The following is a 12317-nucleotide window of genomic DNA, read 5'->3' on the forward strand; positions in this document are numbered from 1 at the left end:
CAACATCATCAAAGATCTCTTCATTCCATTTTTTCAAAGCTCTCAATTTATATGCCAACATAAAGCTAGGGAAACCCTAAAATTGTACGACTTCCACCATATTTTCACTTGATCCACAAAGCCTTCTGACTTCAACCGACTTCTCCTACTCGAAACCCCACAATCGAGCAACAATGGAAAATGATATGACATTAGTTTAGGATGTCTCCTTTGAACAACATCAGGAAATTGTTCTTCCTAATCAGGAGAAAGAAGAAACTTATCAATTATTGACCAACATTGATTCTCAGAATTTTCTTTTCCCCTATTACGGCGCACTTCAAAATATTTTTCCTTTATGAAAAAAGTTAAAACAACAATAGTATAAGGTTAATTTTCAAGATCATATATAATATATTAGTTGTAAGGATATTAAATGCTTTCTTTTAAAAATAAGTGTATATTTCAAAGAAGACATTCATTATGGTATGGATGGAGTATAAAAATTTTATCAGCTGAGCTAAATGATGACCATACCTTTTTCCACTGATCAAAGAAACCAGGAGAAAAACACCAAAAAAATAACAACCAGATCGGCCGATCTTTTTCCCTAATGTTTGTGTTTTTTTGCTGATTATTCAGTGGGCTGTGAAGTGCAGTTTTACATAATTGCATATAAGGGATAATAAGAAGCCAGAATTATATGACATGAGATTATTTAAAAAGATCTAAGAGACTCTTAGACAATGACATCCAATTCCGCCTTTTATCCGTACTGACACATGTACATTGGTCAAATATTAGTAATGCACTAATTATGTAGCATTTGTGGCATTTAGCTTTCAACTACAAAAACTTTGCATATATGTTAGTGACAACACCTAAAGGCCCTCACATCCTTGTCAAAATCTTATGTATCTGTTGCCTCCCAAGAGTAGCTTTGCATGTGTACTAGTATACGATATTGTGTATATATATATATATATTACAATCATAGTAAACAACGTTGGTAGCGGTATGTGCATAGCGTATATAATTTCCATGATGCATGCTTATCATAGATTTGCAAATATTTTCTTCTTCTTGATGTAAGCTGAATTTAGATCAAAAATTTATGACAGTGGCTAAAAGGAACCAGGCAATAAATGGGATTTACCATAGCAATATCAATGCTAGTGGCGCGAAGTAGCTCATCCGGACAAACAAGATACCCAAACAATACCCATTCCCGGTAAGATGTAACATTTGCTAGATCCTGCGCTCTCTGCAAGCGGGAAATGAAATGAGAAATGCAGTATAGTTAGTAGTAAATACCACTAACAAAAGAGTTGGAAATTGAAATACTAAAAATAGTAGCAAGGTTAAGCGAATAAAATAGTTTTGACCTATCTCAAAATCATCCAAAGTCAAGTATCTACCATTGGGTGAGCCGAATTTGTAAGTATGTCTGGATATCGAGGATGATACGGACTCAAAAATCCCTCATTTCTAAGCTTCCTTGTATCTGTTGATAGGAAAATAACAGGACCCACAGCCTCTAATACCTGGAAAAGGAAATTGAAACTCCCCATGTAGTTTTTGAAATGAACACCTCTAAAGAATTATTTAAAGGGAAACAAAATGTGTTTCATTAAATAAAATCTTTAGAAGAAATTTTAAACGATTAACAGAGATTTGAAGACCATATAACCCTGAGATCACTTGAACAACCATTCCACATCAAACTTGACAATGACTCAAATAAATGGGATCCTCAATAATATAATCCTATGTAACAGAGAATTCTATTTCAGCAATTCTTTTTCTATAACAATTTTTTTTTTTTTTTTTTTTTTTTTTTGATAAGCAAGCAAAGAAGTTTATAAAAAGCGATTTCTTTTTCTGTAACATTACAGGCATTGTAGCAGTGTTGCATTGCATTATGTTTAGGGAAGCCATTGCAAAAATTAATACCATGTGAACATGCTTGCTAAAAGAAGATTGGATATATGAAAATAGTCACCAATAAATCACAATTTGGGGAAAGGAAAGCGCCTTTCACATTTGAGATGAGCTCGCACAATAGGTACTTTATATAGAAACAAACCAGAAAACAATAAAAGTAAGATTTTTTTCGGAACAAAGCTCTGAGATTCCACAACAGAGTGGTTTCTGAAATGGCAGAATGTAGAAATATCAAAAATCCGCCATTATTGTAGTCCTCCCACTAATAACATCCACCATCACATTGACATAAAAAAATTTCACCAACTTTTCATTAAGCCTCCCCAATAATACAGATAACAGAGCCTCCAATTATCAGCCGCCCAATAAGAGGAGAATGAATGCATTTCCAAAGTCTCCTGATTGACAGTAACAGATCAAATATCTAAACCATAGAGGAGAAGACCCAAAGATATGTCATCCAAAACCAGGTGGAATCACAAATGCCTACTACAACTGGGAGTCCAATCTTAAAATCAAACCTAGCTCTAAATATTGCTTCCACTTACCACAGCCATAGGGGCAGTCACTATACTCATGTCCCAAAAATTCTATTGACAAATATTTAGCAGCAACGTCTTTCAAAACTTACCCCTTCATACAAGTACAGACTTCAACATTACTAACTTCCTTTAGCACCCCATTGAAGGCATTTCTAGATACACATGACAACTGTTGACATTATTTTAGTTCATAAAACCTCTTCTCTCTTTGGAGATGACAGACATTTTCTTTTTACAAGGATTAAAGAAAAGAGTAGAAGAGGAGGCTATTGCCACCCCAAGTTGCAAAATGGGGCACTGATCCAGGTGGCAAATGATTATAAAACTTATCACAAATTCCCAACTACAACAGAAAGATCCTACTAAGAAGATTACAAAAGAAATTTGAGCACCAAAACGTCATAAGACAATCATCTAATCAAATGAAAGAGAAATACAACAAAACATCAGTGCAAAACCATTTTGATAAAGTAAAGGATGAGATTAACCTCTCCAATACGTGGGCTCACAAAATTTAGGTCCTCTTGTAATCCTTTCAGTGGTGGATCATAAGAGTCTATAAATTGAACCAACCTGTAATCAAGAGAAAGAAAGATATAATGCGTGATGAATCAAGTGAGAATAAGACTTTTTATTTATTGGTAAGAGGCCAAAGTTCCAGAGACACGGGTAGGTCTTGAACCCACAACCTTACGCGCCACCTTGTTCTTACAAGGAGATAAGGTTCCCCTTAAGTTGGAGTTCATTAATGGATCATACGATAATTCTCCTTTACAAAAATTAAAAATTAAAAACTAAAAAAAATAAAAGAATGATCATACTACAAGACCACGAAATATCAATCTAAGCATCTAAAGAATGTTATCCTTCTCCTTAGAGATTGTTATGTTATACCCATCAACCATTTTTTTTTTATAAGTAAGAGTAATATTATTAAAAAACGCAAAGCGCAATCAAGTACACAGGGAGTATACAAGATAGGCGGCTAAGAAGAAGAAGAAAACACTACAAGGAAATCATTAAAACTAAGCACTAAAAGGGTGAGAAACACAGCCGTCCAAGAGTACAAAGAATAAAAGAAAAAGGAAGACCATGAAAAATATTTTTTCTTTTTTCCTTTTTTTTGATAGCCAAATACAATTCAAACACCATTACTGGATTGAAATCGTGACCTCACCCTCTGCCCTTATTTATAGGAGGAGATGCAATTTGGTCTAAAGATCATTGGCCCATGACAAAGATAATTACAACTACTATTTATCAAACAAAAAAAGTACCAGCTCTAAACTCCATATGCAGACCATATGGCCACGTGGCTATGAGAATAGGATGTGACTTGCTCATGTACGAAACATAAAAGACAAGATTCTCTTCAAAAAGTCACACCACTCATTTACATGAAGACAGTACAACCTCCTGGCCATGTGCCCCCCCGCCCCCTATGTTATAAGCACCAAAGTAAATAGAATCCTTAATTCATTTCAGAGATTCGGGCATAAAAAGTTTCCTCCTAACGTTTCAGGTAAGAGGATATCCAGCTTTGGACCTCAGTCAGTTTCCATGCCACCACAACAAAAGTATAAGCTAACAGTATAATAATAAATTAAAAAAAATAAAATAAAAAGTACCGGCCCATCTAGCAGCACCAAGATAACTTCAAAAAATAGAAATATCCCCTACCTATGGTAAAAATCACAATCTCGGTCGTTATTTGACATGGCATGTAAAAGGTTATACATTTGAAGCACCATTTTCCTTGGTATCTGTTATGAAAGCATTGTATCAGAAAAAACAAAAACATACATGTCTGGTATACACACAACCATAACATAGTTAAGACAAATAACTCAAAAGTTCTCAACTAGAGGACATGAGAGGAGGATAATGGGAAAAAAATGAAAAAAAGTTGAACAAACACAATGGAAAGTAGACTTGCCTTCTCAGAAAAAAGGTTAACACGAACAAAGGAACAAAAGAGATCCATAAATGCATGTAGTATAAGCGAGTTCTGATGGGGCTGCAAAATACTGTCCAAAATTAATAAACCTAGCAATAATTTTTTGGCTAAATAATTACTCTATAATTTTAAACAGTAACAGAAAGGAGTAAAGATTTATTATTTCAACATCCCCTCATATGTGAGCCCTTATGAAAGGGATTTGAAACCAAATCAAACATGTCTTTGGTACTTGCTCTTGCACCATGTAAAGAATCAAATACTCCAAAAACTTACACTCTTTCATTTTAACGAAATGGTGAATAAAAGATGTATAAAAGTTCTCATGGATATTATGCACAAGATAGACACTGAGTTGCCTCTTCCATTCAAAAATGACACAAAACATCTGGTTTACAAACAGCTTTGCATCTCCAATACTATGTTCTTCTTCTAGCATCACTAAGGCTGTTAAAATAGCCTTCCAACAACCCTCCACCCCTCCTGGTGTAACGGTCTTGCCAAGGGTTCTATGAAGAACCTGAAAGTTAGTTCAAACAACCTTACAGATAATAGAAGGGCATAGAAGTGAAAACACAAAAGCTTTTGTAAACCAAAGGTTCTCGGTCAAATTTTTAAATGGAAGAGGAAGCTCAATGTCATCTTATACCTTTTTCCCCACAGCAAGCACTATACAACTTTTGGTTGCGATTTCTCATAAGTGGATAGGGTGACCAGTTGCTAACAGTTTCCACTCATCTCTATGATAGTCACGTCTCTGATTAAGCCATTCTTTTTTCCTTAATGTCAAAGTAAGTTTACATCTATAACATATATTTGGCATCATGAAGAAGAGCAATTTGAAACTCACCAACAAAGTAATAACTGTGCTACTTAGATCCAATATAAGTCGTAGAGCTTGTTCACGAAATGTCATCAAGTCAAGAAGCAGCTGATCCACAAAAAAGAAAGCTATTAACTGAGTACATTTAACTAGCGATTGATTCTTAAACTATGTAAAAGTTAGTAATTATCATCCATTAAATTTCTTGTTATCCCCTAATTAGGAACAATTATTTTCTCACATTGATTATTTTAGAACAATAAATTTAAGTTAAAATAAAGCTTCATTCATTAATTCTTATTAATCATTGTGCCATGTGAGGTGAACCTAATGGTTTGGCAAGTATAGGCACATCGTAGCAAACTAGCTATATGGTTATTTCCAGTCATACCATGGATTACATGAAATACTGAGAAGAAAAAAAATAGTTCTCTTGAATTACTCCCCTAGCAAAGCTTGAAGTTTTGAACAAGGACAGAGACAGAATCTCAGTAATGATTAGACAATAAATGAGATGAGTTGACAACAAAGATATTTCTATAAAATTATGTATCAAATGATATGGCAGAATTGCAATGACACTGCTTTCTTTTTAGTTCCAGAACTTTATTAGGCGACTAAAAAGGAAGTATCTCCCCTTCCTTCAGCTGGTCGAAAGAGCCATTTTGGTCCCCCTCTTTCCATGCTTTCCTTGGAAAGTGGAGTCTGTCTGCAAGCATATCTCCAATTTATAAGCCATTCCGAAGTAATTATCAGGTTGGACAGCCTTCCTCTAAATTTTTGGCTAAGCCATAACTCATCCGCTATGCTAAACTTACGCATTAAGGTACATGGAGGTTCTATCCCAAAAGAAGTGTGATCGTTGCAAGAACAATGGACAAGCTAGACAACAGAACGTTTGGAGTCACAGGCTTGGCTGTGAATTTAACAACACTAATCAAAACTAGCTTTGACCAAGGTTAACATATGATTTTCAGAATCTTCATTCTTCATGATGATTGAGCCTACTTCAGAATTGACAGCAATTGAGTTTTCTTAAATGCGAAGAGTGATAAGAGAACTAATCTTTTGACTTTCAGCTCTAATACATGCTATAGAGGCAGAGAGCGAAAATAATGTTTCGGTCACACAAAAAGTACTTCAGCTTTTCATGCACTGGCAAATATTTTGAGACTTGGGGGAAAAGCCATGCAGGTTGATAGCTGCACGCTTACTTTCGAACATGCACATAATGAATGAAAATAAAGAAAAATTAAGTAAACATAAATACCAACTATATACCTGAACCCATGGTTCCAAGCTCTGCAACTGAAGTTCTGCACTATCATGCAAAGCATCCAAAGCAGCCCTATCAACCTGCACCAACATCATCCGAAATGAAAGAACTACTAGTACAGCATATGTAATAACAAAGAAAATACCTAACATTGAGAGGGGAAGGAAATCAATTCTTACACGTTCAAGTTGTAATTTGCTAAAATGCTCTGGAAACTTCTTTGAGAGCAGAATGCAAATTTTTGGATAGTTAGGGAACACACCCGCTTTCCAAAATGCTTCAGAAAATACATGGCCGACTGGGTCTGGGTAGTCCAAGATTTGATTCAACCGATAGATTTTAGCCATAAGACCTTCAGCAACTTCTGTAAGTTGGACTACCCACTTCATGTTCAACCCCTTTTGAGACCCCCCTGAACCTTGAACCTGTCCATCAGGACCAGCATTCCTAGAGCTCCTAGAAGTCGTTGGAGGTGTCATTTGTGGACCCAAGTACTCAGTCCATCTTGATGGGCCTTCCCATTCTCTCGATCTTCCAGCAGGGGGTGACATCAAGGAATCTTGACTTGAAAATTGTTGACGCGATTTTGCCATTGATTAATTAATCCTCCACTTAAAAATTTCAGCAAACCAAGTGTAGCATACGAGTCAAATTTCTTTATAAGTGAAAATCAAGAAAATTAATCTCTAGAGGACTTCTCTTGTTTCACATTTCCATTGTGCACAAAATGCACCATCCACTTGTCAAGGAAATAGCATAGACTCAGAGAATACTAAAAACATACAGATGAAGAAGAATTCAAGTTACATCTTATCTTCCTTTCCTCAGTTTCTCTAGGTAACCAAAAACGATGTAATTCTGCGTTAATAATCCAAATTTTTTGGTTTCCAGTTTCTAAACCACTGCATTATCCAATATTCAAAAATAATAATAACAATAATCTCTAGAGGACCTCTCTTGTTTCACATTTCCATTGTGCACAAAATGCACCATCCACTTGCCAAGGAAATAGCATAGACTCAGAGAAAGAGAATACTAAAAACATACAGATGAAGAAGAATTCAAGTTACATCTTATCTTCCTTTCCTCAGTTTCTCTAGGTAACCAAAAGGGACGTAATTCTGCGTTAATAAATCAGATTTTTTGGTTTCCAGTTTCTAAACCACTGCATTATCCAATATTCAAAAAAAAAAAAAAAAAAAAAAAAACACTGCATTATCCAAGATTTATGCAAAGAAGCTTCACTATTATCACACAAGGCTTTCGTGCTTGTTAGCAGCTAAAAAAAATTGCGGGAAAAGAAAAGATTTTCGAATTTCGAGCGTTGAAACTCTTACATTACTCCATACTCAATACAAACAAAATCTCCACCGGAATTAGTTGATGACAACAGTTTTGAAGTAGTTGAGTAAGTTAAAACTTGAAGCACAAAACCACTCGCAATTTTCACTTTCTTTTCATTTTCTTCCAACTTCACGTCAACAAGACGGAGGATAGATTAACACAAGTAATTAACCCCAAAGAAAAGCCAATAAATCAAAATTTTAGAAATTCCACATACAATTCCAGCACAAACAACTACAAAAAAAAAAAAAAAAAAAAATGCCCTCATTTGGCTGCTGAGAAAATGCGAGGGAAGTGAAAAAAAAAAAAAAAAAACTAAAAAACAAAAACAAAAACAAACTTACCTTCTTATGGTTTCTAAAAGTGGCAAACTCAACCTTAGCTCAGCTAAGCAGAACGGTTAGCATTTTGGTTTCTCGGATCCCAACGAACGAAAATTTCGGAAGTCAACATGTTGATATTCCTTTTCACTTTCTCACTATTTTTCTCAGCAACCAAACGGAGCACAAAACAGTTGTGGAAACAGAGAGAGAGAGAGGAGCGTACAATTCAGTGCTTGAGGTTGAAAAGAGTAGGCGGTTGAGATTGATTGATTGATTGATTGAGGGCATGAAGCTCAGATCTGAGTCCGTCCCTCTGTCTCCACCTCTTTAAGAGACACAGGATTTCACAGAGAAGTGTGCGCGAGAGTGGTAGTTGTTGGTAAGAGCTGGATTGGATTTTCATCTCTCACATGTTTTTTTTATCCCCTTATAAATTTAAAACAAAATAACAGAAATAAAATGACACCGTAAGTCCTTAACACTAGTTTATTTTTAAAAAAAAAAAAAAAAGTCATTTAGAAATGCCTGATGAAGTAATTTTTGTACTATTTTTTTTTATATATATGAGGTTATTTTTATACTACTTTTATTTGTAAATTTAATAATAAAAGATAGCTTTTGTCCAAGGCAGGACAGTCTATGAGCATAGTAAATGTATGAAAATAATTAAATTTGACTATTATGGTTGATTTTTTGTCATTTACAAAATAGCTAGATTTACTTTTTATTTTTTTCTCTTAGTATCAACATAATTGTTTCAACTACAAGTAATTTTTTATTATTTTTTTTTCTCCCCTCTTTTTTCTCGCTCCACATCACTCTCCCTCATCATTTTTCGGAAACTCAACCATCTTTTCTTTTCTATTTTTTTGACATGTCCACCAAGAGAGGGATAGGGGATTCGAACTAGTGATCTCTGCTTCATGAGGCGTAGTCCCCAGCCGATTGAGCTACCCCTTAAGGACGAAACTCAACCATCTGGTTGTGTTTGTTTGCATAGTTTAAAGAGTTAGATAGGGTATTTTGTGTTGAAATTTTTTACTATTCTGTCAAGATTTAAAATTAATATATTTAATGGTATACATAATTTTACATTATTTAAATTTTTAAAAGACGTGCCAACATTTACTTAATCTACATCATTAGATGCATCAATTTTAAATACTGACGTTTCATTTGAAATTGATAAATGGATAATATCTATTTCATTGAATGAAATTGAGAGAATTCTATTGCATCTTTGTAGCCATAGCCGAATACAATGGGGGTTGATAAGAGCGCTACAATGAAGCTTGGAGATGGAGACGAGAGAGAGAGAGGACGAAAATAAAAAATAAAAAATAGATTGAAAATAAATATTTTAAAAAAAATAGATAGTAAAATAGATAATCTATTAGAGTGTGTATAAAAAAAAAAAAATGAGTAGCTAAAATAAAAATTTATATATTTTCAATAGCTATTTTAGCTGCTCTTGCTGGAAATGCTATTAGAGATTAAGAAATTTCATTTTCGTTAGAAATTATCCAAATCTGATATCATAACAAGGACTTATGGTTAAATGGAATTTAATAAAGTGAAATGCTACACGAATTTTTTCTTTAATTTACTCTCTACGTGATAGTTGCAAAAATAAAATAAACAAATAGGATTAGAAGACATTATAGTGAAAAGCTGACGTGACAATTGTTACATTACTTAAGAGTGCAAAAGAGGAAATTGGTGTAGCATTTTTCTTTTTATTAATATAGTTTTTTTTTTTTACGTTTTATTATTTTACTATTTTTGTGTTATTTGTTTTAAAATTATTTATTTGGGTATAATTGTAAAAACAATATTACTTCAAAAATTGATTTGATAAAATTTTAGATTTTACAAATCGATTTGAAAAAAAATGTTTAATAATTATATCTAAAACTTATAGAAAAACTACAAATTAAATCCATTTTATGATTTTAGAAAATTTGACCACCTTTATCTACCGTAAATTGCACATTTCACATAAATTTGCAATAATGAAAAATTTGATATGTTTATTAATGTGTTTTAGAGGGTGTTTTCAGTTTTTTATTTAAAAAAAAAAATGTTTTGATATGACATAAATATAAAAATAGTTTTAAATAGTTTATGAGCATTTAATACTTTGAATTGGTTGCTAATATTTTTTTTTTAGAACAGAAAACAAAGTAAAGAGACAGAAAATTTTACCTAACATAGAATATTTTTAATTGAGGAATACTAGAGCATCTTATTGTGTTCTCCTGAAATGGCATAAATGTAATTAAAAAATTACATCTATGCCATTATAGGAGAACACTAGGAGAACATCAGGAGATGTTCTAGCATTTCTCTTTTTAATTTCAGCTTTTTAGTTTGTTTTATTTTATTTCCATTTTTAGCTAAACCATCCTGTTTTCTAGGCTCACTCAGAAAACTCGTTGAAGGCGGCATGGGACTTTCTATGAATATTGATGAGACCAGATGCACTTCTTTTTCTTGTTTTAGAAAAAATTGAATTCAATGCTAAAATTGAGTTATAATTTAATTCAAATTCTATTTGGACTGCTGCTTCTTCTTTTTTGAGAGAGAGAATTATATTTGGACTGTTAATCTGTTGTGAAACGTGGAGTTCTATAAGACTATTATTTTCAAATTTCAATTTAACATTTGCTGAAATTTGTGTTTGACCTTAGTTGTTAGGATCTTACTGAAGTATGAAGGACGTGGCTCTCACATCAGTCACAGGATGTTTACCGTTATGGACCAAAGATATCAACGGTAATCGATTTCCCAAACATTAATTATCCAATTTAAGCTTTTTTTTTTTTTTTTTTTTTTTTTTTTTTCCTTACAAACAATCACAAGTAAGCATCCCAAAACCCATTTTCTTAACCCTTGTCCCCCATGATAACAACAATACTATATTGTCTTCTACCAAGATTTTCTTTTATGTGAAACCTAGTAAATTTAAGTGCCAAAAAAATATAGGGTAATTAGTTATATGTTGAAAAATACTTTGGGTTAATAAGTGCCCAACAAATTACCTTCTATGTTTATTTTTTAAAAGAAATTTATAAAAAATTTCAAAGATTTAGACATGCGTATTTTTACAAATTTCGTTAAATTAAATTCTGACCAATATCTAAATCTTAGCAATTTTTTTTTCTTTAAAAAAAAATATATTTTGAGAATTTTGGCAAGATCTACCGGCAAGAATTACTCTTCATTGAAATATTTGGAAACTTGAATACCCTAATTTGAGACATTTGAAGGTTTAGTACCATTTTTTAAAACGGTTGATAGTACGATCCTCCTTTACGAAGTTAGTCCCTTTTTTACAACACTTAAGCTAAACCGGTTGGTAACCTAATAAATAATAAACTATGCGGGAGGTCAATTGCGTGAAAGTTTTTGGTCCATTTATTTGAATGAAAGAAGCATCGGAGCAAGTAAACCAATTTTTTCAAGTTTATTCTATTTTTTATTATAATAATGTCATAAAAGATTTTGAGTACCTTTGAAGATTTTAAGGTGTGATATCAATCATACGGTTGTAAATACTTTAAGCTCAAAATGACCCACCAAACGCTGTCAAGTTGTGGTTGTGGTAGTTGAGGCTTTTGTCTTTATTCAGTCACGTTGGAAGCTTCTTAAACTAGTCAATTTTAGGAATTTGAAAGTGATCTTTTTTCTTTTTCTTTTTTCTTTTTTTTTTCTATTATAAAGTGATCTGAAAAAAAAAAAAAAAAAAAAAACAACAACAACAACAAGAACTTTATTTATCCTCAATATAACAGGTTTTGCTATCGTAATATCATGTTATCAAAATTTATAATACCAATGTCTCAAATTTCAACTCATTTTTAGTTTCACTCACAAATTAACTAAAATACCTCGATTTTTTTTTAAATGAAAAAGTCAAAACTTGCCTCCCTAGTGACCCACGACTAGCCGTGGGTCTAGATTGAGTCGTTTGGTTTAGTTTTTTTTTAAAAAAAAAATAAATAAAAATTAATTAATTAATTAATTTTTTTAATTAAGGATAAATTTTTAATTTATAAATTTTATATGGATATAAGAGATGTTTTACCTTTTTTTTTGGATTGATTTAACCATAAATCTTAACGATAGT

General features: G+C 32.7%; 1 protein-coding gene across 2 annotated transcripts in view; it reads right to left on the reverse strand.

Moving 5' to 3' along the window:
• LOC133867692 (protein NAP1) overlaps positions 1–8594 on the reverse strand; it is a 38844-nt gene extending 30250 nt beyond the window's left edge. The window contains exons 1-9 of one of the 2 annotated variants that reach the window (XM_062304458.1): positions 8412–8594; positions 6701–7132; positions 6527–6601; positions 5273–5353; positions 4402–4482; positions 4146–4228; positions 2954–3038; positions 1398–1523; positions 1136–1243 (exon numbers count right to left, since the gene is read on the reverse strand). In XM_062304458.1, coding sequence (XP_062160442.1) covers positions 1136–1243; positions 1398–1523; positions 2954–3038; positions 4146–4228; positions 4402–4482; positions 5273–5353; positions 6527–6601; positions 6701–7114 — 1053 coding nt within the window. In that variant the 5' untranslated portion in view covers positions 7115–7132; positions 8412–8594. The other variant, XM_062304459.1, reaches the window with a different exon arrangement.
• Positions 8595–12317: the final 3723 nt, after the last annotated feature.

The sequence above is a fragment of the Alnus glutinosa genome, chromosome 5 (assembly GCF_958979055.1).
Source record: "Alnus glutinosa chromosome 5, dhAlnGlut1.1, whole genome shotgun sequence".
In the NCBI taxonomy this organism is placed as follows: domain Eukaryota; kingdom Viridiplantae; phylum Streptophyta; class Magnoliopsida; order Fagales; family Betulaceae; genus Alnus; species Alnus glutinosa.